Source organism: Zea mays, chromosome 10 (assembly GCF_902167145.1).
Source record: "Zea mays cultivar B73 chromosome 10, Zm-B73-REFERENCE-NAM-5.0, whole genome shotgun sequence".
In the NCBI taxonomy this organism is placed as follows: domain Eukaryota; kingdom Viridiplantae; phylum Streptophyta; class Magnoliopsida; order Poales; family Poaceae; genus Zea; species Zea mays.
Window position 1 is genome coordinate 138,531,836 of NC_050105.1, and position 25,668 is coordinate 138,557,503.

Here is a 25,668-nt window from a genome sequence, read left to right on the forward strand (position 1 = left end):
AAGAACCATCTCTTGAAGTAGGATGGTTAGTTTGGATAAAAACAGAGAAGGTGCTTCGATAAGGAACAAGATGCTTAAACATTAAGTAAGTAGAGTTCCATCTAACATCCATATCAACACCAAACTTGCGAGGAGGCACTCCAAGACTCAAGCAAAAGCTTTTAAATGCAGCAATACGTTGGTTAGATGCATTCAGAAATGTAATTGCAGTCCTAAAATCATCTAAATAATTCTTCAGTCGTTTCAAACCAGACTTGACAATCAGATTAACAATGTGGCAATTACAGCGTTGATGCAAAAAAATAGATGCTAATTCATCCTCTTCTCTAACTTCTACAGGCAACAAATGACCAATATAAGCAGAAAAAACAGGTTTAAGAACAGATACTGCAGTTTTATTTGCTAAAGCATTGTCTAGCACAATAGAGAAAATCTTATCAGAAATGCCATAATCATCAACAACCATATGAACTCTATCAGCAATGTTTCTTCCAGTATGAGCCACTTCAATTGGTCTTAAACCTAGCAATCTCTTTTCTAACTCCCAATCTGAATTTACATAATGAGCAACTACACTTATGTAATCTTCTTTAGCCTTTCCTGACCAGATTTCAGATGTAATAGCAATAGATGACACAGACTTTTTCAAAGTTTCAATTAATTTTTCCATACGTTCATTATAAAGCTTGATTAGGTCTCTAGCAATAGTTTGTCTAGATGTTTTAACAAATCTAGGATTATGAGCATTCACAATATATTCTTCAAATGCATCACATTCAGCAAAGGAAATAGGTAAATCTGTTCTAGCAATCAAACGACACAATTCAGTACGTGCCCTAGCATCAGATTACTCCCAACGCATTAGTGAACCATCAGGATTATATTTAAGAACAGATTGAATTCTACCAGATCGTTCCTTTTCTTTCTTAGCAGCACAAGTATCAACATGGCGTAGCAAATGTCCAGTGCCACCAGAGGATTTAGCAGAAAATGTAGCCTTACAGTGGATGCATATGGCAGAGACCCTTACCCTCTTACCATTCACCAAATCTTTGACCTCTTCGAAGTCATTCCAAGCTTTAGACCTCTTCTTCCCTGCTCTATCACCTTCAACTGTGCTCTCATTGGTCGGGCTCGTGGATCCTGTCCCAGTACCACCAACAACAGGATCTATCTCGGCGTCCAAATTGACAGCAGCATCTGCGCTGCTGCCAAGGATGAAACGACGAGCATCCTCGGCGTCGTTGTGGTCCTGCAGCCTTATCTCTGCGGCCTCAGCGGCCGGATCCAAGTCCATTTCCATGGATGCCGCCCGCTGGACACCCACACCACACCTCTACAGGTCTGGTTCCTCAACGGCGTGCGCGGCACCAACCAAATCAGTCGGCGACCTTCACAATTAACAGAACAAAAGATAGGATTAGAGATGAATCGATGATGCACGGCAGGCGGCACCAAACTTAACAGTTAATAGAACAAAATACCTGCGCAGCCGGAGCACCGGAGAAGAGAGGAGGATGGAGATCTGGCGAGCAGAGATGGTTACTGGACCAAAACGAGTAAACAATGGAGGATTAAGAGAAGCCGAGTGATTAGGGATTAGGGTTAGGGTTAGCTACTTAGCTGCCTGCCTGCGAGGAGATCCACAACCGTGACAAGACGCGCTGGGAGCACAGCAACGGCGGAGGCACGGAGCAGAGACCACCGGCGAACGGTGATGTACGGTAAAGACTAAGGAGGAAGGGAGGAAGGAGAGCTAGTGCATACCGTACCCGACGTGGTCGTGGATGACAGGAGGGAGATCCTGTCAGCCGCCGGTGCTTGATCCACACCGACGAGGCGCCGAGCGCGATGCGGTGACCGGCGAACGCCGATGTACGGTAAGGAGGAAGGGAGGAAGGAGATCTAGTCCATACCGTACCCGACGTGGCCGTGGATGACAGGAGGGAGAGAAGAGGGAGATCCCGACGAGGCGCCGAGCGTGATGCAGTGGCCGGCGGCGCCGCGGAACTGGCAATCGGAGGCCAGAGGGTGGCGGCTAGGGTTTTGTCGCCACCGGAGTCGCCGAATCGCCAAGAGCCCAAGACGCGCGAGAGAGAGAGACGGACAGACGGTACTGGGGAGTGCGGCAGTGCGGGACTGGGGAGTGGGGCCAAGACGCGAGAGAGAGACGGTACTGGGGAGTGCGGCTAGGGTTTTGTGGCAGTGCGGGACTGGGGAGTGGGCCCGGCCGGTATCGGGCCGTTGTCGTGCCTGGCACAAAGTCGGGCCGGGCTAGTGCCGGCACGTGGGCTGCCACGTGAGCCCAAGCACGGCACGGTTGCCGTGCCGGGCTGGTCTGCGCCCGTTTCGTACCGTGCCGTGCCGTGCCCGTGACGGGCCAAAATCGTGTCGTGCCACGGGTAGCCCAATCAGCCCGGTCCGAATGGACATGTATACCTACAGGCCAGCAAACAATTAACAATATCATCTGACTCTTTCGCGTGCGCGCAGAAAGGGGCGTAGCGGCTCAACCACCGGTCTACCACCAACTTGACAAGTACAGCAAATCAAGCTAATTGGGACATAATATACGCTTACAATGTCACGAAGCAAACATGCATCCCATCCGAATTTTGGGATTTAGCACGGCAACATTCTTCACATGATGCGCCAGCTTGGTCAGTGGTTAGATAGGGAGGCAGTGAAGACGCCAAAATGGCATGACTGAACCATGGCCCATGTATTATACCAATTAAATAAACATTTTAAGTGCTCCTACAAGCCAAGCTCACGCAAACAAGATAAGAAACTGGACACATGCAAGCAATGAGATGTCAGAAACCATCCAACATTATGGGACGAAACAACAAAACACAGGAAATAAAGGCTTAAATGGTCTAGAAAAAAAAAAAAGATCAAACTTATCCTTTTCATGCTTTGTTTAGATATTCTAGTATTCATCCCAATCCATATTTATTGAGGTGGATTAGGATGTAAATTAAACTAATTTACACTCCAATCTACATCAATACATATAGATTAAGGTGAATATTAGAGTATCCAAACAAGTTTTGTTTAGATATTCTAGTATTCACCCCAATCCACTTCAGGGCTTGTTCGTTTTGGTGATAATCCACATGTATTGGGTGGGATTGAGCCGGTTTAAATCCATAACAAGTCAAAATCCATCTCAATCCCACCCAATACACTCCAATACACATGTAATATCAATAATCGAACAAGACCTCAGGTGTAAATTAAACTAATTTACACTCCAATCCACACCAATACATATGGATAGTATCAAATAAGGCCTCAGGACAACCATTTCCAAACCCCAGATGTGCAACCATTTCCAAACTCCAGATGTGTCTGAATCCTTCCATTGTTTGCTTATGCTATATAGCAAACCACAAATAGTCACTCTACTTCACTTCGAATCAAAATGGTTGCGGCATAGTAGTACATTGTACCTGGTATACATTGCATTGAAACAGGATCAAGATGACATGTGTAATTGGCTAACTGCCTAATCAGACATAACAAAAAAAAACTGAGAAACAGCTAGACACTACTACATATCACAGAAAATCAATAATTATATCACAACATCCGCCACATTCCATGTCGAATATGAACCGTCGTCATCAAGAGTTCTCGCAGATCGCAGTAATCCTCAAACGGGATGGTGGTTCTGGCTCAGAGTTCCTTTTCCAGAATGCCCGCCGCCACCACACCTCAAACCCTCTCTGAATGTTTGGGCAATCCTCCCCAGAGTTGAGGAACCGATTAAACCATGCCAGAAGGATCTCCTGCTGAGTTGCAAGAGGCAGCGTCAGGATTGTGTTTGCCAGTCCATCCTCGATCAAATGCCGGTCAAGCCCCTTGCATGCTCGCCGCATCCATCCGAAGTCCTCGTAAAAGGGCTCTAGCCAGGTGCTCAAGAGCTGGCAACGGGCCTCCTTGGACACCAAGATCTGACCCTTGCCAACCCCAACAAAGAGTCTTGCCGTCACTCGGCTCACTTCGTAGCGGTGTATCGCTGGCACTTTACGATGCATCGCCGCTAACTCAGTCTGCGTTGCCCATGTCCTCAAGAAATCCTCCGCGATCTGGCGCTCAACAAGGATGTCAAGCATCCAATGCAGGTTGTCAGCCTGCCTTGCGATCCGCGCCACCTCTGAGTGATCACCCTCTGAAGCCCTCACAAATTGCTCGCACAGCAGGGACAAGCATCCATTGCACGCAGAATAGAGCGATTCCTTGCGAAGGTCGCCACCAATTGCTCCACCACGGGATGTGCTGTTCTCCCTGAGCATTTTGGACACTAGCCCCTTCATCTCCCTCCTTGCCTTTTCGTCCTTCCCTTCCAGAACGACTTGCAGGAGCCTCAGCAATACCTCCTCACCACCACTGGAATTGCCACCGTTGCAGCTGCCTCCTTCATCTGCCTCTTCAACCAATGCCGAAGGGGCCAATTCCAGTGACACCCTTTTAAGCACCTCCCCAGCCCCGGAGTTCTCAAGATGCAGCTGCGTCAACAATGTAGCCACCTTCTCATCATCGTCCTCAGCCCAAGGCGCAGCCTCCAAGTACTCCAAGCAAGACAACACCCCGGCATCGAATACAATGGCTGCGGACACCTGGAGAAGGAACAGATAAATAAATTAGTGTGCAAAAAATGGGAAATCGTTCCGCAGAATCGGCATACATGAGACGGTAGAAGGCCGCGATACCTTCAGGATGCCAAGGACCTTGTTCACATCCTCCCGCATCAGCCTCCGGCGGAGATCCTTGCAGTACATGAGCCGCAGCGTCTCGGCGTACACCTCGACGTCGTCGCAGTCGGAGATCTCGACGATGTGCGGCAGCGTTCGCTGCTGCTTGGACCAGCGGTCGGACAGTTTGGCGGCGAAGAACCTGCTGTGCGCGACGAGTATGTGGCGGTGAACGCAGAGCGTGACGGAGAGGCCGTCCTTGGAGCTGAGGGTGAGGCGGACGTCGGAGGAGTCGGCGTCGTTGAACTGGTTCCCGGGGCTACAGCTGCCGATGAGGTCGGCGATGCGGTCCTGGAGCAGCATCTGCCTGTCCATGGAGCGCGCGGGCGGGAGCTGGTGCGGCTGGGGCGGGGCGGGGATGGAGTGGATGCCGGCGGCGGTGCGGGGGTGGTAGTCCTGCTCGTTGGCCATCATGTCGAAGAGTGTGGGGCTGGAGCGCGTCTTGTCAAGTGGCAGCGGCGGCGGGGACATGGGATTGAGCAACCCCGCGTTGAGCGCGGAGTTGAACTTGGTGTAGCTGGTAGGGTAGGAGGGCGCGTAGGAAGGCTGGGGCGGAGTGGCGTAGGAGGAGGCCACGGTAGAGCTGGTGGGCGGCGGGTCCATGTGATGGGCGGCGGCGCGGGCCGGGGAGGAGGGGTGCGAGGAGGAGGACGAGGACGAGGAGTGTGGGGCGTGGCCGCCGAGACCGTGGGGCGTGCAGCACCAGGATGTGGAGAGGTCGAGGGGGACGAGGTGGGAAGGGGAGAGCTTGGAGAGCGGCCTGGATCTGGATGAAGCGGCCATATTGGACTGTGGGGTGGGACGGGGCGCGTGGGGATTCTCGCCGCGCGGGGGCAGCCGGGCACGGGTAGCGGTTGTCGTCTTTTGAGGCCGGGTCGCGGCGGGGCAGGGGAGTAATGGAGGGGTCACTGTGGGGGACCACCCGCGGCTGGCTGTCCTCGGAATCGGCGGACGGACGGTGGAAGTGTCTGATCAATATCCCCGGCGCTATATAGATGGTAGGCAACTAAGGATTAAAACGGTTTCAAAATTTTGGATCGAATTCATCGATAATTCTATTTTTTGAAAATAGAATTGGTTTTAAAATTTTCTATCCGAATCGGCGTAGTGTTTTATCGATCGTTTCTTTGGGTTACAGGTTTTTGTCGGAAAATACCGTATTTGTGTCTCGAAATTTTTCGAAATTGTGTCTCGGAATTTTTCGAAATTGTGCCTTAGATTTTTCATAATTTTTCAGCATGTGATTTTTCGCATCGCCTGTACGTCTCTAGATAAGGATTACTTATTTTTTTTATTTTTTGGACGTCTTAATTTTTTTTGGGATATATTGGTGTTGGGAGGCAATTGGGATTAACGATTTGGTCTATCGTACGAATCCACCATTTTCTATACACATGTTATGTATTAGTAATATATAATGATAGAGAGCCGGCAGCCTGTCTTTTCCACACACTAGATTTTAGGGTTTTCCTCTGAGGCTGTGAAAAAACTTTGTGAGAAAAAATATTTTATAAGTAAGCATGACATGTCAGCTAGATCGAGTGTATATTGTGAATTATGAACTTTGAGTCTATGAACTTGTGATCTTTATGAACTTGTTATACTGTGAACTTGTTATATTGTGAACTTGTGATCTTTGTAAACTTTTTATATTATAAATTTGTGATCCTTGTGAACTTGTTATATCATGAATTATGAATTTGTGGTCTTTGTGATCTTTTGTCAACTTTATTGTATTGTGAAGTTTGATATGTTTACCGATCGTATTTTAGATTTCGACCGTTACTGGTGTATTTTCCGCACCAAACTTTCGTTTCCGATGTTCCGAAATACCGATATCGTTTCCGTTTCTGGAGTTACCGTTTTCGATTTTGTTTCCGATAAAAAATATGAAAACGGTAATGGTTTTAGTGTTTACCGACCGTTTTCATCCCTAATAGATGGCAATGGTTATCCTGATTAGATAGTTATTAACTCCATTATAGTATTCATATAGCCTAAATATTCTATCTTTTGGTCTGTTATTAGACAAAAACCTTCATCCACTGACTAAACGAGTATTAAACATTCTGCCATCACCCATACTCGTTAATCAATGGGCATAAAATACCTAGTATAAACTTGGACAAAAAAATATAAACTTGATCACTTGGTCTAGCCCAAAACAAATGAAGCCCTAGCTATATAATCTCTATTTACTCTAGAAGTCCACAAACTGTAGTACTCCTGTTCATCGTGATCGCAACCTCGTCCAATCAACTATGTAAATATAGTTTCCGAGCAGATTTTATAATTATTTCTTGTGCAACTATGTAATTAGACATTATTTTTATAAATCTAAGCACAATCCTAACCATGCAGTTTGATTTTTGCAGCCTCGTGTGTCTATAATGTTAGAAATCAAAAGGTGTGTTGCTTAATTATGGCACATGGTTTATTTAAATTTGATGTTTATTAGCTGATTTATTTATAGTTCATTATATTTATTGTTGATGCTTGGTTATACATTATTTTCTATCTAATCATCTTCAGTCCTTGAATGTATAATTTTTACTACCGTTTTATACTTCAGTACCATAATACTTGTCTATAATGTTAGAAATCAATTATATTTTTTATAGTTCATTATACTTCAGTACCATAATACCATAATACTTCAAAATAAAGTTTCATCCAAATACATAATTAAATAAAAATATAGTTCCTAAAAATAAATACAATGAAAAAACTTTAAAAATAAAAATAAAATAAAATGATACACTTCTACTTCTCTTCGCCATCTACTTCTTTCATCTATTCTTTCCCATCTAATTTTACCATTCATATAAACAGTAGATCAATCTAACAACTTATTGAATTGCTCAAACAATTATGTTCAGACATTCTTTGGCTAGTTTTATAAAGCTTGTTTAATATCTTCTCCATGATTGGAGATTCGTTGTTACTTGTTACTGGACTCTTTCCGTTGCATTGAGCTCTTACTCTATCGCAGCCGATAGGGTTGGTGGGCCCACACTATTCGGTGTTATGGAGCTTTAGGTTAGATTTTTATTCGCCTATTCACCCCTCTAGGTGTATTCAGATATGTTTTCCCCACAAAGGGAACTTTCAATTATGGATCGTTATCGCTAGATGTACAACACAGCGAAAGAAGAACACGTCGATGTAGTGGAAGTAGTCGAGCGTCCTCACGTGCCAGCAACAACAGCACACAACACTTTCACTCGACTTCTTCAAGTTTGCTGTTGGCCAACACCGCAGCAACAATAACAACATCTCTATGGTATCCACACATGCAGGGTGAAACATCGTAATGTCGGTGTTCTAGCACCACGCACAGCGAGAGAAACAACGATGATATTTTAATTGTTCGCAACACTAGAGAGAGAAAAAAGTAATCATCTCAAACACACTAGGCCCTTTGTATATATAGACTATTGGTAATGGTCTTTTACTGTAAGACCATTAACATTCTTATAAGTTATGTGCGCACATATTCCATAATTGGCAGAGATAGTTTTCTACTTCTCAGAACTAGAGGTGGTAATAAGCTCTAAATTTTAATACACTATATATTTAAGGATCGGGTCGAATTAGGATTAAACTCTATTTCTATTCATTTTTTAACTAAAATTATTTAAGGGCTTAAACAAACTGTGGAGAAACATTTGAATTGTGATCCATTACCTCCTCTACTCAGAACTTATATAGTACTCCATCTGTCTCATATTAAAATTTATTTTAGATTTTTAATAAATTTATATAATACTTGATGTATGAGTTTTATATGTGTCTAGATTCATTATCTTCTATTTAAATATAGACATAAAAATTAGGAGCACGAATAATAATATGGGATAGAGGGAGTAGTTTAACTTAATAACTTACTAGTCTAATACTCGTGCATTGCAACGGTACCCAACCATATTTGATGATATTGATATTGATTGGGTGACTAAGTGACACTTGACAGTCTTAATGGACCCTCCACATAAAAATACCTATAATAAATGAATTTAATGTCAAAGTGTCGGTGTTTCGGACCCGGGGGGTCCTTGGACCGACGAGTGAGATTGTCGTTGCGTGCCCCTGCCCAGATGGGTTGGCGCGGGATGGAACACAAGAGGTGGGACAAGCCTTGTATTATCCTGCACCAGGGGTGCCGCTCGTAGTAGGGGTTACAAGCACGTCGCGAGAGGGAGAGAGAGAGCCTGTTCGTCCACTCCTTCCCTCGCGCGAACCCCCCTCTAGGATGGCCCTGGACCTCCCTTTTATAGACGCAAGGAGAGGATACAGACGTACAATGGGGGGGTGTAGCTATGCGCTAACGTGTCCGGCAGAGAAATGCCTAAGCCTTGTGTACATGCCAACGTGGTTGTCGGGGAAAAGCTTGAGCCCTGTACACGTGATAGCGTGGCCGTCGGAGAAGCGCCTGAGCCCTGTAGGAGCACAGCTGGCAGTGTGGCAGGGATCCTGCTGACGTCTCCTTGCTGCCGTAAGGGGCTGAGAGCCACCAGCGTCATGGTTGCACGCGGGGCACCATCATTACCCGTCGCCGGGGTAAGCCAGATGGGACGTCGGTCTTGTTCCTTGTAGCCTGAGCTGGCTAGGGATAGGGTAATGATGTATCCCCTGTTGGCGCGGTCGGTCCGAGCCCAAGGTCGGGCGAGGTGGAGACTTCTCTTGAGGCTAAGGGCAGGGTCGGGCGAGGAGGCGATTCCTCCCAAGGCCGAGGTCGAAGCCGAGTCCGGGGGTCGGGCGAGGCGGAGACCTCCTCCCGAGGCCGGAGCTTGAGGTCGGGCGAGGCGGAGCTTCCTGTCGTGCCCGAGACCGAGCTCGGTGGTTGATTGTGACTTGTTGTCAGCTTCGCCTGGGTGGTTGGCACGGCAGTCGGAGCGGGGCGGGCGATGCTGTTTTCCTGTCATATCGGACAGAAAAAGAGAGGGGCGAAGTGACTGCGGTCACTTCAGCCTGGCCGACTGAGGCGCGTGTGTCAGGATACGGCGTCAGGCATCCCCTGCATTGAATGCGCCTGCGAAGCGGTTGGTTGGTGAGGCGGTCCGGCCAAGGTTGCTTCACAACGAAGCCTGCCCGAGCCGGGCTTCGGGAGAGCCGAGGAGGCGCCCGCTGCCTGAGGAGGCCCTCGGGCGAGGCATGAACTCGTCTGGGACTACTGCTCCAGCCCGAGGCTGGGCTCGGGTGAGGTCGCATCCCTTAGGTAGACGAAGCCTTGACTTGAACCGCGCCCGTCAGTTGGTCTGAGGGTGTTTACCAGCCGTGATTAGGAGTGTTGGTGGTACCCGATAGTAGCCCCCGAGCCTCGAAGGGAGTGTTGGTACTCGCTTGGAGGCTTTTGCCGCATTCTCGGTGAGGGGACCAACCTTTCTCGGTTTTGCTTTGTTCTGGTGGGTGCGCGAGCGCACCCGCCGGGTGTAGCCCTCGAGGCCTCGGAGGAGTGGTTTGACTCCTCTAAGGTCTGAATGCCTTTCGTGGTGCCTTGGCCTGTCTGATCGTTCCCTCATGCGGCCTAGCCGTAGCCCGGATGCATGGTCAGGTTCCAAGTTATCAAGTTGGTTTGTTGACGCTATCAACAGTTTGGTCGTAGCCGGGTGCGAGAGCAGCCCCCGAGCCTCTGCATGGAGCGAGAGGACGATCAAGGACTTTCCTGACTTTTATCATACGCCCCTGCGTCGCCTTTCTGCAAGGAGGAGGGGGGAAAGCGCCATGTTGCCCTCGGAGAGTGCCGAACATGGTGTTTCCAGTGAGCTGCTAACGGGTGATCCGAGTGGACGCCCGTGCCCCGTTCGTTAGGGGTCGGCTGGTGGCCCAGAGGCACGCTCCAAAAGTACCTGCGGGTGATTCGCCGGACCCGGACCCCTTTGACAGGGTCCGAGGGCTCGATGCCTCCCTCCGGTGGGATTCCGTTACAAATCGTTCACGTCGGTCTCAGAAATGTCCTAGGGTACCTCGGGAGCGTAGCCCGAGCCTCGGCAATGTATCGGACGTACCCAGAGTCATCCCTCACTCTGCATGCTCTGGGGCGACTGTCGAACCCTTCCGAGGGGCCAACCTTCGAACCCCTGATCAGTAGTGGGCGCGGAGCCCGAGCGCTCTGGGGCGGCTGTCGAACCCTTCCGAGGGGCCAACCTTCGAACCCCTTATCAGTAATGGGCTTGAAGCCCGAGTGCTCTGGGGCGGCTGTCGAAACCCTTCCGAGGGGCCAACCTTCGAACCCCTGATCAGTAGTGGGCGCGGAGCCCGAGCGCTCTGGGGCGGCTGTCGAACCCTTCCGAGGAGCCAACCTTCGAACCCCTGATCAGTAATGGGCTTGAAGCCCGAGTGCTCTGGGGCGGCTGTCGAAACCCTTTCGAGGGGCCTGCCTTCGAACCCCTGATCAGTAGGAGGGCTCGGGGCCCGTTTCCTTCGCCGAGAAGGATCCTTTCCACAACGTCCCCTTTCCCGATCCCTATAGCAAGAGAGAGAGAGAGGAGGAGGGGAAGGATACGAATTTAAATAAGGTGGCGCACCTTTTTCGACGCGGTTGTCATGGCAGAGGCGAAACGACGCCCGCCTCGCCTGCCAGAGGCGTCGCTTGCTCTGCCGGGGAGTTAATGCGATGGGACGGGCGATCAGCGTGGCGCCCGTTGCGCGTGCGAGTCGTTCGAGGAACGGGACACGGGTGCGTCGTCTTCACGCCGTGGGAGAGGGCTCTCCTGTCGCTTCAGGAGGGGACGCGAGCCTGCAGGTGATTTGACCGCTGCTTCCGCTCGTCTGTCGCTGCAATTATGTAGCATCCCAAAAATTCAAATCCTGAAATTTTCTCAAACTTGCTCTATATTCAAAATGAATTTCAAATTTCTTTTCAAAATGTTTGTTTGCGAGTTGATATCAACAAATAAAATATAGTGGTCTACATTCTCTCCAAAATCCCCCTCAAAATTTCATACAAATATTTCCCCAGTGATCACCCTCAAATTCTTTCCAGAAATACTGCCCAGATATTTCCCTAGTGATCCCCTTCGAGTTCTTTCCAGAAATACTGCCCAAATATTCCACCGATATATCTCCAGATATTTTCCTTTTGAGAAATACCTTCAGAATCATTTTTAAGTCCCTACAAATATTTTCTTCATAACTTTCCTCATGTCCATACGTATACGTATGCCTCCAGTGTCATACGGTGAGCTCTACAAGCTAATTGCACTTATACAAGACAAATACATGCTAATCTCCCACTAATCCTCTCATCCTCCCACTAATCCTCTCATCCCTCCCCCTAATCCCCCCACCATGGCTATAAATAGAGGGGCAAGGGCCTCCTCTCATCCCACCCCAAGCCATTTCATGGCAACTCTCTTCCCCCCCCACACACACACCCACTCCATGTTCCACACAAGCACACACTAGCACAAGGATCGTTCGATCGTTCTTCGATCGTTCGTCCCCCTGTTCTTAGTTTGTTCGTTCGTTCGTTCGATCGTTTGTCCGATCGTTCATGGTTCGTTCGTCCGTTCGTCCGATCATTCGATCGTTCGTCCATTCGTTCGTCCAAATAATCTTTTTCCTGCCGTTATGCTGCCGAAATTCCGATCGTTCGTTTGTTCGATCATTCGATCGTTCATCGTTCTTTCATAGTCCCTATTCATCGTTCATCGTTCGTTCATAGTCCCTATTCATCGTTCTTCCAGATAATCTTTGTCCTGCCGTTATGCTGCCGAAATTCCGATCGTTCGTTCGTTCATTCGATCATTCGATCGTTCATCGTTCATTCATAGTCCCTATTCATCGTTCATCATTCTTCCAGATAATCTTTGTCCTGCCGTTATGCTACCAAAATTCCGATCGTTCATTCGTCCGATCATTCGATCGTTCGTTCGTTCGTTCGTCCAGCTAATCTTTGTCCTGCCGTTATGCTACCAAAATTCCGTTCGTTCGTTCGATCATTCGATTGTTCGTCCGTTCGTTCGTCCAAATAATCTTTTTCTGCCGTTATGCTGCCGAAATTCCGATCGTTCGTTCGTCCGATCATTTGATCGTTCGTCCATTCGTTCATAGTTCCTATTCATCGTTCATCGTTCGGTCATACGAACTATTCACCATCACTATTCACCATTACTATTTATCGTTACTATTTACTGTTACTATTCATCATCACTATTCACATATACTATTCATCATCGTTAGTATTCATCGGTGATATCTATAATTACTTTTCCGTCACCACTATTCATCGTTACTAATCATCGTTACTATTCATCGATCATCCGATCGCCCCAAATTTCAACTACTCATCCATCATGCTGTCCAGTCCACTTAAGACCAGCCAGCCACATATTCCAGTCATATGGACTCCGGTGACTGTGATTTTCCTTCCAGTAGGGAACTTCCCATCTGGTCACCCATCCTAGGTTTCTCCAAGTTGAGCACGCTTAACTTTGAGATTCCTTCGAACCAGGCTTCCAAACTCCGATTCTAATAATTCTTGTTTCTAAATTCTTATCGAATTATTCCCTATCCAACCATGTCATCCCTTAAGCATGGTTCATATTCTAGAAAACTCCCAAAATACTCCTGTCCCATATTCTGCCTATAACTCTCCTGTTCATACTAAGTCAGACGATTCATTCGTCACTATTCTCACCAACAGTGAACTTCACTGTGCTACACCACATACACCCAGCTATAAAATACACCCAGCTACCCTCTCCCTCTCCACACACACTCAACACCCTCAGCCAAGGAAAGCACCCTACACACTCAGTTACTTCGCTCTTCCAGCTACACGCATAGTACCGCTTCGCCTCCAGTCCACCCTCCTAGTAAGCACCTCCGCTCCACCACCAGTAATAACACAACACCACATGACACAGATTCTACTCAAGACTCTACCCATCCATATATCGCTATTCTGACCACTATACTAAATATTTGTTGGTATACTTGTTGGTTTGTATGTTTGCTTGTTCATGTTGCATAGTTATCGGAGCGTTCGTGTCGTCTCGTGGAGGCCAGATCTGCAAGTCTACGCTAGGCAGTGGAGCCAGAAGCTAGTTCCGCGAGCTCTCCTTCCCCCTTCGCCGGATAAGCACGACAAGCTCACTGGATCCCTTTGATGCATAAATTACCTATGATTTTTCAACCACAACCCTCAGCCTGTTATTTTATGCATGATATGATTTTGAGACAAGTTATTATGGCCACCCAGCCGCTTGCCGCAATCAATCCCTGATATATATGTTCCAAATGATTTGAGAAAAGGTGTGAGTTTTTCAAAAGAAAATGCTTTTCAAAATGTGTATGATGAAGGGTTTTCACCCTTATCACCTTGTGAGTGGGATAATCAGGGACTCCCTGGTTTAGGGGAGGGCCTAAGGTGTTGGCTCAGCTGGTTTAGGCGTGAGCAGAAGGATTGTCCCCTCATATAAGGACCGGTTTGTCATCTTCACTACCTGTACTCTTTAATAGTACAACCACTCGAGACTGTGTGGACAGTCGCTCAATCTGAACTCGTGCGGTCTGACCCTAGGGTTACGAAGGCTGGGGAGCACCGGGAGGATAAGGAGGGGGAAAGTTTTGTCCGGTTTGGACATGGTGGTGGCCTGACTCCTTCCGGATAACCGTTAAGGTTAAGACGTGCGGGGAAAGAAAGAGATTCAGATTCGGGTCTCACTAGCTATGAGATCGCAGAGCCGGACTAGTGGGTAAAGTGTACACCTCTGCGCAGAGTTCAAACCTATTCGAATAGTCTGTGTCCACAGAAATGGACGAGTCTGGTATGGTATGACAATTAATGTTTTGTTTTCCAAAAAAAAATAGATGCCTTTTGAAAAGTGGTTTTTAAAAGGTCTGGTTGTTGAACCGTGAGCTATGGTGGACGGGAAGTCCAGTAGCTGTTTTTGGAAATGAGAACCAGTGGGAAAATGCTGAGATACCTGGATGGTTTAGTCCAGGGGATTTTGTTATAATACTGAAAAAACTTCCTGCTCCTTTTGGAGAGGATGCGCTTTGCAAAATACAAAATGTTTTTCAAAACAACCCTGCATAAAATATTGTTGTTTCTGCAAATATCCTGAGCTCTACATATTCCATGCATTATATCTGATTTCCCCATTCCGCGGGTGAAGGTGGGCTGCTGAGTACGTTTGTACTCACCCTTGCTTATTTGTTGTTTTTCAGAAAAAAGAGATCGGGTAAGAGTTACGACTGTTCCCAACCTTGCCTGTGGCTGTTGGACCGCTGATTTGCTTCGCTGCGTATATCGGGCTGCTTCAGCCCCACTCTGATGATATGTCCCGAGTTGTGGACCAACTCTTAAAGTTGTTCGCCACCTTTGTAGGTTTGTCTCGTTTAAGCAGATTTGGTATCATCTGATGTATAAATGTGTTTACTAGCCTCCTGGGACTAGTAATTGTATCACATTTGAGTCCCAGAGGATTGGGGACGCTTCAGGTGGTATCAGAGCTGTTAGGTTGGCCGCAGGACGTAACCCTTAGCCTGATCCAAAAGTTTTTGAGTCAAAACTATTTTCTTAAAAAAATTCTTGCTCTTATCCCTTCATTTCAAAAATGGTTTCCTCCTTTCCTTCTCTCAGAAGTCAGATGGAGGTTCGCTGCCAAACCAGCTCTTGCCAGAATGAAGATGGTTTCCCCAAGTTGTTGAGAGCATGCACAGTCCGCCTCGGAATCAGGAGCCAGCCAGAGTATGATGGTCGTGAATTCGTCGAGCATGGCACGGAGAAGTGTGTCGTGACTGTATACATTGGATCCAGTCCGCACCATGTGGAATGGAGTGTCACTACTGCTGGGCACAGATTCAGAGACACCTGCCAAGTCGTCACTCACAAGGCATTGAGGACCCTGTGTCAACTTTATGAAGAAGAAGTGGTCGACACCCCGCTCAGATTCTTTCCGCCCTTTCAGAGAGACCATCCCGTTTGGATGGCCAGGATGCGTGCATTGAAAGGGAAGCAGCTACTTGAGGATGACCCCACAGTCGTGTACCTCACTGCATACCTGCTCACCCTGGATGCACAGTATGATTTCTTGGCTCGGCACCACCATCAGATGATTGCCCGAGCAGAAGATGCAGAGAAGCTCAACCGTCAGCTCCATGTGGATCTCACCTCAACTCAAGCCCATGTAGCTGCCTTGGAATGTCGTGGAGCCATTGCTGTTGAAGCCCTGAAGCAAGCCAAGGATGAGCACGTACAGAAGTTGATGGATGCCTACTTGGTAACCCATAACCAACGTAGAGCCCTGCGAATCCAAGAGCCCGCTTCATCCAACCCTGTTCAACCCATCACAGCTGAAGACTCCCAGATTCTTGAAGGTCACCCGGTCTCTATCAGAGGAGAGAAGAAGGCTTGGGAACTCCCGGAAGGAGCCATAGTCTTGGAAGGAATTCCATTCTTCCCTCAGGCTATTGATAAGCAAGAGCACCCTGAATCCTCCCAAGATCCCCCGCCGGAGTTGTTTGAGCCCCTCACCATGAAGAAGATTCCAGCACCATCCCTTGAAGTCAAGGAAGAAGCTGCAAGCACCCCGCCAGCACCGCCGCCCTCTAAGGAGCTACAAGAGCCAGTCCCGCTTGAAGAAGAGTTCGATCCCGTCTTGCCATCTCAGTCACCGCCAGAAGAAGCCATCAACATCAGCTCCCTCTTGACCCATCCAGGAGATGTCTCAGATTGAAGTTGTGTGCCAGCCTCGCCAGAAGAGAAGCTATCTGATCCGAAGTTAGTTATGCCTAGTCCTCTGCATGCGTTGGGTAGTAAAGTTTTTCTTCACTTTGGCTAGAGCCCTGCATGTTTGAGAGGTAATCGTGTAGTCCCGTGCTTTGAAAAACTCTATTTGTGTGGCCCCCTAGGGCATGTCAAAATGAATTTTGCTTGATGTTTGCCCCTCTCTTGAGTGCATATGTGATGCTTTAACGTTAGTGCTCATAAGTTAAATTTAGCATAGTTCTCAATTCAGGAGCCAAGCAATAGTAGTTATGCTTAGCCCCCGAATCTGAGTAGTCCGTGCTTTGGAAAAACTCTATTCTTCCCTTATTCAAAACATTTGATTTGTTTGTGCTTATCATTGCTGAGCTTGTGTGTTCTCTTTCTTTTTAAGAAAGGTTTTCTCTAAAAACATAGATCGCAAATTAGATCCAATCCTCACCTTATGCTTACATTCTCATCTTAACCCATCTCAAGAGAAAAGTGCCTTACCCAAGAAGATACCGGAAGCTTACCCTTGAAGCCTGGATTAAGCTATAGAAGAAACCAGTCCAGCCGCTCACTCAAAAGGACCGACCGTGAGAATCAAAGCACTGCCCCTGAGTCAAAGTAAACAGGAAAAGAGGACAGAAGGAGTTATTACCATACAGAGAGGCAAAGATTCTTGGAACCAGAGACCACAAACATCAGGGTCATTGACCCCACCACTCACCCGTGCCCCTCGCACGCGTGCCCGCCTCCATGCGCACTAGCACCACCGCCCACGCCCCCTTTGCAGCGCACTACCGCCGACCACGCCCCTTTGCAGCACACCCACCGCCATCGTCGTCGGCAACAGGCCCCCTCCCCCTTGTCGCACCTGCTGCCTCGTGTCACCTGCTCCATCACTACCACTCCACACCCCCCGAGCACCCCCGCTCACCGATAAACCCCCCCAGCTCCCTCAACTCCCATCCCAAGCAAAGCACACACACCAGATAAAATACCCTCTGCCAAATCGCAAGCAACTCCATTTTCCACTCCCTCGCCCCTAAGATCACAATGCTTGGTGATTCTTGGGTTGAAGACTGTTGCACATGGTTCATAGTCTTTGGCTTCCTCCAGTGTATGATAGTAATACTCTTTGATAGAATCCTCCAGTGGGAAGACCAAAAAGAAAGAAAGGGTCGGTGAGAAGAAGAAAGTGAAGAGAAGATAAGAAGAAGGTTCTCCCAAAATCAACCCTGTGTCAGTCATTTCTCCACAGCCTGTTCAAGCAGCAACAACAGAAGAAGGCCCCGTAACACCCTTGTTATGAGGTACTTCAAGGAGTTCAAATCCCCAAGATTCAAGAGTCCTACCCTCATTCATTTTAAGTGGGGTAGTGTTCCAGTAAGGTTGTTGCTATGGAGAAAAAGAAGAAGGCCTGTAGCAAGCTTGTGGAGTACCAGATCATCGAAGGATATAAGTTTCTGGATGAGAAGAGGTCACCCAAGTTTTGTTGATGAAGCACTAGAAGACCAATCAAGGAAGGAATCCATGTGGGAGTTCGCAAGAGAAAGGTTTGCGTGTTGGCAGCGATGCTTCTTCAATAAGCTAGTTGCCAAGCGAAAGCTAGAAGCCTGAAGATGATCTTGAGTAGCCAGAATCAGCGTTTGCAATCAGCAGCCAGATGCTCCGCAAGGGCTAGATTTTGTTGAAGTTCCATCTCCTCGAAGAGTTGCAAAGTGAAGATATGTAGCTGAAGTAAAGCTATACCCATAACCCTTCTAAGCCAAATCTCGAGGACGAGATTCCTTTTAAGTGGGGTAGATTTGTAGCATCCCAAAAATTCAAATCCTGAAATTTTCTCAAACTTGCTCTAAATTCAAAATGAATTTCAAATTTCTTTTCAAAATGTTTGTTTGCGAGTTGATATCAACAAATAAAATATAGTGGTCTACATTCTCTCCAAAATTCCCCTCAAAATTTCATACAAATATTTCCCCAGTGATCACCCTCAAATTCTTTCCAGAAATACTGCCCAAATATTCCACCGATATATCTCCAGATATTTTCCTCTTGAGAAATACCTTCAGAATCATTTTTCAAGTCCCTACAAATATTTTCTTCATAACTTTCCTCATGTCCATACGTATACGTATGCCTCCAGTGTCATACGGTGAGCTCTACAAGCTAATTGCACTTATACAAGACAAATACATGCTAATCTCCCACTAATCCTCTCATCCTCCCACTAATCCTCTCATCCCTCTCCCTAATCCCCCCACCATGGCTATAAATAGAGGGGCAAGGGCCTCCTCTCATCCCACCCCAAGCCATTTCATGGCAACTCTCTTCCCCCCACACACACCCACTCCATGTTCCACACAAGCACACACTAGCACAAGGATCGTTCGATCGTTCTTCGATCGTTCGTCCCCCTGTTCTTAGTTTGTTCGTTCGTTCGATCGTTCGTTCGATCGTTTGTCCGATCGTTCATGGTTCGTTCGTCCGTTCGTCCGATCGTTCGATCGTTCGTCCGTTCGTTCGTCCAAATAATCTTTTTCCTGCCGTTATGCTGCCGAAATTCCGATCGTTCGTTTGTTCAATCATTCGATCGTTCATCGTTCGTTCATAGTCCCTATTCATCGTTCGTTCATAGTCCCTATTCATCGTTCTTCCAGATAATCTTTGTCCTGCCGTTATGCTGCCGAAATTCCGATCGTTCGTTCGTTCGTTCGTTCGATCATTCGATCGTTCATCGTTCGTCCATAGTCCCTATTCATCGTTCATCGTTCTTCCAGATAATCTTTGTCCTGCCGTTATGCTACCAAAATTCTGATTGTTCGTTCGTCCGATCATTCGTCCGTTCGTTCGTCTAGCTAATCTTTGTCCTGCCGTTATGCTACCAAAATTCCGTTCGTTCGTTCGTCCGATCATTCGATTGTTCGTCCGTTCGTTCGTCCAAATAATCTTTTCCTGCCGTTATGCTGCCGAAATTCCGATCGTTCGTTCGTCCGATCATTCGATCGTTCGTCCGTTCGTTCATAGTTCCTATTCATCGTTCATCGTTCGGTCATACGAACTATTCACCATCACTATTCACCATTACTATTCATCGTTACTATTTACTGTTACTATTCATCGTCACTATTCACATATACTATTCATCATCGTTACTATTTATCGTTACTATTCATCTTCGTTAGTATTTATCGATGATATCTATAATTACTTTTCCGTCGCCACTAATCATCGTTACTATTCATCGATCATCCGATCACCCCAAATTCCAACTACTCATCCATCATGCTGTCCAGTCCACTTAAGACCAGCCAGACCCATATTCCAGTCATACGGACTCCAGTGACTGTGATTTTCCTTCTAGTAGGGAACTTCCCATCTGGTCACCCATCCTAGGTTTCTCCAAGTTGAGCACGCTTAACTTTGAGATTCCTTCGAACCAGGCTTCCAAACTCCGATTCTAATAATTCTTGTTTCTAAATTCTTATCGAATTATTCCCTATCCAACCATGTCATCCCTTAAGCATGGTTCATATTCTAGAAAACTCCCAAAATACTCTTGTCCCATATTCTGCCTATAACTCTCCTGTTCATACTAAGTCAGACGATTCATTCGTCACTATTCTCACCAACAGTGAACTTCACTGTGCTACACCACATACACCCAGCTATAAATACACCCAGCTACCCTCTCCCTCTCCACACACACTCAACACCCTCAGCCAAGGAAAGCACCCTACCCACTCAGTTACTCCGCTCTTCCGGCTACACGCATAGTGTCGCTTCGCCTCCAGTCCACCCTCCTAGTAAGCACCTCCGCTCCACCACCAGTAATATCACAACACCACATGACACAGATTCTACTCAAGACTCTACCCATCCATATATCGCTATTCTGACCACTACACTAAATATTTGTTGGTATACTTATTGGTTTGTATGTTTGCTTGTTCATGTTGCATAGTTATCGGACCGTTCGTGCCGTCTCGTGGAGGCCAGATCTGCAAGTCTACGCCGGGCAGTGGAGCCAGAAGCTAGTTCCGCGAGCTCTCCTTCCCCCTTCGCCGGATAAGCACGACAAGCTCACTGGATCCCTTTGATGCATAAATTACCTATGATTTTTCAACCACAACCCTCAGCCTATTATTTTATGCATGATATGATTTTGAGACAAGTTATTATGGCCACCCAGCCGCTTGCCGCAATCAATCCCTGATATATATGTTCCAAATGATTTGAGAAAAGGTGTGAGTTTTTCAAAAGAAAATGCTTTTCAAAATGTGTATGATGAAGGGTTTTCACCCTTATCACCTTGTGAGTGGGATAATCAGGGACTCCCTGGTTTAGGGGAGGGCCTAAGGTGTTGGCTCAGCTGGTTTAGGCGTGAGCAGAAGGATTGTCCCCTCATATAAGGACGGGTTTGTCATCTTCACTACATGTACTCTTTAATAGTACAACCACTCGAGACTGTGTGGGCAGTCGCTCAATCTGAACTCGTGCGGTCTGACCCCAGGGTTAGGAAGGCTGGGGAGCACCGGGAGGATAAGGAGGGGGAAAGTTTTGTCCGGTTTGGACATGGTGGTGGCCTAACTCCTTCCAGATAACCGTTAAGGTTAAGACGTGCGGGGAAAGAAAGAGATTCAGATTCGGGTCTCACTAGCTATGAGATCACAGAGCCGGACTAGTGGGTAAAGTGTACACCTCTGCGCAGAGTTCAAACCTATTCGAATAGTCTGTGTCCACAGGAATGGACGAGTCTGGTATGGTATGGCAATTAATGTTTTGTTTTCCAAAAAAAAGAGATGCCTTTTGAAAAGTGGTTTTTAAAAGGTCTGGCTGTTGAACCGTGAGCTATGGTGGACGGGAAGTCCAGTAGCTGTTTTTGGAAATGAGAACTAGTGGGAAAATGCTGAGATACCTGGATGGTTTAGTCCAGGGGATTTTGTTATAATACTGAAAAAACTTCCTGCTCCTTTTGGAGAGGATGCGCTTTGCAAAATACAAAATGTTTTTCAAAACAACCCTGCATAAAATATTGTTGTTTCTGCAAATATCCTGAGCTCTACATATTCCATGCATTATATCTGATTTCCCCATTCCGCGGGTGAAGGTGGGCTGCTGAGTACGTTTGTACTCACCCTTGCTTATTTGTTGTTTTTCAGAAAAAGGAGATCAGGTAAGAGTTACGACTGTTTCCAACCTTGCCTGTGGCTGTTGGACCGCTGATTTGCTTCGCTGCGTATATCAGGCTGCTTCAGCCCCACTCTGATGATATGTCCCGAGTTGTGGACCAACTCTTAAAGTTGTTCGCCACCTTTGTAGGTTTGTCTCGTTTAAGCAGATTTGGTATCATCTGATGTATAAATGTGTTTACTAGCCTCCTGGGACTAGTAATTGTATCACATTTGAGTCCCAGAGGATTGGGGACGCTTCAAATTACTATCGGCCCACTTTCGGCCATGCCAACCGTCGTGCCTATACCCGCGGCTGACTGTCCCGTGGCCGTCGCCTTCAATTGGCACTGTTGGGTCACGCGCGGGGCCGCCTCGAGTCGCGGTACTGGTTCTGCAGCCGAGGAGGCATGGCATTGGCGCATGTGGCGGTGTAGTTTCTTGCACGTCGTAACCGGCGCGCCGGTTACATGACATGTGGGTCCGCTTCCTTTGCGCTGGTCCACCGGATGTGGTCGAAGCCGAAAGGGCGCATAGTCACGGTGCGGTTGGATGCCTGTCGTGTGGCAGCCCACCCTTTCGGCCACCGGTTTCTGCGAAGATGGGAGAACGCTTGTAACCGCAGGGCGGTTGCATGCCTCGCGTGTGGCGGTTCGCCTTCTTCACTCGGATCAGCTTGTATGACGTGTGGAACCCAGCCCCCGTGTCATAGGTGGAGAACCCTGGAGTATGTCAGTGGAGACTTTGCCCATGACGCTAAGGGGTGCAAGTGAGGAGGTCTGCCTATAAAAGGGGATCGATCCCCCGGGCAGTGGCCATGCCTTCGTTCTCCCCTCATGCATTGCACCCTTCCACCTTTCTTGCCCCCAGGTGGTGGGGTGCACCGGCATCGCCTTGCTCTTGCTGTCGTTGAAGGAGCGCGGCCTCGTGGAGATCGGCGCCCTTCACCCATCGCTCGGCTTCAAGGATTTTCGTCGTGCAGCCCGGCTGCATTCCCTCACCAATGGTCAGTTTGGTGGGGAGAAGCAAGCCGGGCTGCGGCCTCCGCCCCGCCCTCAGCTTCAAGGATCTTCGTCATCCTTGCTGAGGCGGAGGGCAAGCTAAGCTGGGGTTCTACCTCCCGCATGGGCCGGCAGGCCGTCTTCTCCTTCAGCATTCAGGGGAGAGGGCGCTCACCAGCCTTGCGGAGGGGGCGAACTTCGACAACGCGGGACCGGTTGGCTGCAAGCGTCGTCAGCTCCAGCGTGCCTGGCTCGTTGGCTCAGCTGGCTGTGCCGCAAGCCTCCGACGCTGCCTCCTGCCGCTTGATCCGGGCGCGGCCGTCCGTCCATCGCGCGGGCGACTTGTTGCGCCGTGCGCACCGGGGGATCGTCCAAGACGCCGTACGCCGCATGGGCGGCGTTCGTGTTCTTGGATTGTCTTGTCCTCACTCCAGCACGACGCCTCCGCGCGGAGGTCGGGGCCCGCCCGTCCGCGAGGACTTGAGTGGGGATCTGCCGGTGCAGGCTGGGGCGTCCGCCATTCGTCTGTGTGGCGCTGGCGCGCAGGTGGCCACTGTCGTCGGTGCTGAGGTGGTGGCAGCCAGAGAAGGTTTCTCCGCCGACGAGACTATCGGCGCCATCTGCGGCCGGACCCCCGGCTCTTTGGCTTTGATGGCTTGTCCTCGCCCCTCGAGTGGAGACGTGGGCGAGGGCCTCATCACAGCAGCATCTGCTCTGAGGTCATCGCTGCTGCTATTTAGCCGCTCGAAGCGGGGGTCGTCGTCGCTGCTGGTGTAGTGGTCGCCGGCGAGCCACCTGGAGTTTGTTGTCCCGCAGGCCCTCTGGTGTGGAGGTTGTTCATACCCGCGGGAGCGGAACCGGAGTCCCGTTTGTAAGGGGATATACTGGGTTTTTGCCGGAGCAAAATGTAACCGCTTCAAGTACTTAGACATTTGTCGTAGGTCGGGAGAACCGCCGAGGGTTCTGTCGATGTCTAAGTCTGTGTAGCATAGTTACCCCAAGTATATGTGTTTGTTCTTCGTGGCTATCGAGGCCTGAACATTTGGGTATTCGAGTATAAAGTTGCGTTTCTTCCTCATTTTGAGCACTGGGCTTGCCTGTTGGCTAGCCGAACCACTTAACCGAGCGTGAGTTGCCTTTTGCGGAAGGTGATGAGTGAGGTATCCGTATCCCGGAGGCGTAGGAGTCCCTCGGCTCGGTCGACCTTGCCACTCTAGGCCTTTCTTGCTCAGTTTTTAGGACCCTCCGCTGCTCTACGATGAGCCGGAGCCGGAGGCAGCGGTGTTGGTGCGGACAGAGGCGGAGTCGGCTCGAAAAGAGACTTCGTCGGCCCGGGAGCTGGCGGCTTCCCAGACCGAGGAAGATGTGGCAGCAGCAGCTGGAGCTTGGCCAAGACATCCGTTGGCACGGTGCTGGCGTCCTCCCTTGAGTGGAGGTCCCTTCGCCCGGGTCGCCGTCCAAGGCCGGGCCAGGTTCCGCCGAGGGTGGAAACAACGCCGAGGGTGCTGCTGCTCCCCTGCCGATGCCTGAACCTGCAGGAACAGTTTGTCTGTAGCATGCGCATGTTTTTCGCGGCCGCCGAGGCCTAAACACTTTATTGTCGTGTTAAAAAGCTGTGTTTTCTTTCCTCTCATTTCGAGCATCACGACCTGTCTGTCAGTAGTAGAATCGTTTATCCAAGCGAGAGTTACTTCTCGCGGAAGGTGATAAGTGAGGTATCCGTATCCTGGAGGCGTAGGAGTTCCTCGGCTCGGTCGGCCTTGCCGCTTACGTGCACTCTCATTTGGTCATAGGATTTCGTTATTGATACAATCGAGAAGGCACGAAAGTCGTTTTCTACCCGAGTGTTTGGACTTGTTCGGTAGCAGGATCGCTTATCCGAGCGTGAGTTACTTCTCGCGGAAGGTGACGAGTGAGGTATCCATATCCCGGAGGCATAGGAGTTCCTCGGCTCGGTCGGCATTGCCGCTTACGTGTACTCTCGTCGTTTTCAGGATCCCGCTATCGATACGGAAGTCGAAAGCACGAAGGTCATTTTGGTAGAAATTTTTTTCCGAGGAAAATTTTGACGCAGAGTGGGTTCCCCCCTTCTAGCCCCTGAGGGAGGGTTGGGCTTTGCTGAGGCAAGGTCGACCCTTCCTTGACGGTTAGACTTCATGTATGTAAAGAAAACGAGGTACATGACCGACTTAAAACATCTTAAGGGTAGAAGCGATGTAGCTGTTGGATGTTCCAAGCGTTGCTGTAGACCTCGCCTTGGTCGTTGGCCAGCTTGTATGTTCCGGGCTTCAAAATCTTAGCTGAAAGTTGCCTAGAGGGGGGTGAATAGGCAAGTTAAAACTTTTTCAACAAAAACTAGAAGCAAACTGGGTAAAACTGAATTGATCTCGAAATTCACCCAGTTAACTTTGGAAATGAGATGTTCTAAATGATCCACAGGGTTCAAAGTAGTAGATCTGAGAAGGGCACTTCTCAAAATCCACACACCAAAAAGATATAAACAAATCTTTCACGGAATGGTGAGAGAACGAAGAACAGAAATAAGCACAATAAACAAGAACACAAGAGACACAAGATTTATCCCAAGGTTCGGTCACACCACCAAGGTGCCCTACTTCCTCGTTGAGGCGCCCACAAAGAGCCGGGTCTCTTTCAACCCTAATCCTCCCTTTGCCGACCACAAAGGTCAAGCTCACACACTAATCTTTGCTCAAACGAGCGGGTAATACAAACTTTCTTGTGGTCTTCCACAAGATTTGGAGACTCACAAGAGACACCTAGTCGTCTAGGAGCTAGAAGCTCCAAGAGTAATGAATCCACAAAGAACTCGATGTAGTACCAAAGCTCGAATGAAGAAGAACAAGAGAGATTTGGAGATGAAGCACAAAAACCGCAGCTCTCAAACTCACTCAAAGATTTCTCTCCAAAGATTTGAAATGGGAGAGGCAAGAGATGTGTGAGAGAGAGTGGGAGGTGTTCTTCAAGTTAGAAATGGAGTTTGGATTGTGCTCTTGTGTGTGGGGAGAGAGGTAGGA

General features: G+C 48.4%; 1 protein-coding gene across 1 annotated transcript; it reads right to left on the reverse strand.

Annotated features, from left to right (window-relative positions):
• Positions 1 to 3,443: 3,443 nt before the first annotated feature.
• LOC100383502 (uncharacterized) lies at positions 3,444 to 5,490 on the reverse strand. The gene is made up of 2 exons (NM_001176150.1): positions 4,719 to 5,490; positions 3,444 to 4,625 (listed from the first exon to the last, which is right to left on the reverse strand). The coding sequence occupies exons 1-2, from the start codon at positions 5,361 to 5,363 to the stop codon at positions 3,630 to 3,632; spliced, it is 1,641 nt and encodes a 546-aa protein (NP_001169621.1). The 5' UTR covers positions 5,364 to 5,490; the 3' UTR covers positions 3,444 to 3,629.
• Positions 5,491 to 25,668: the final 20,178 nt, after the last annotated feature.

Coding starts and splice junctions, on each gene's coding strand:
- LOC100383502 (NM_001176150.1), bottom strand. CDS start 5,363: ATGGACCCGCCGCCCACCAGCTCTACCGTGGCCTCCTCCTACGCCACT. Junction 4,626..4,718: donor AGGTCCTTGGCATCCTGAAG/GTATCGCGGCCT, acceptor TTCCTTCTCCAG/GTGTCCGCAGCCATTGTATT.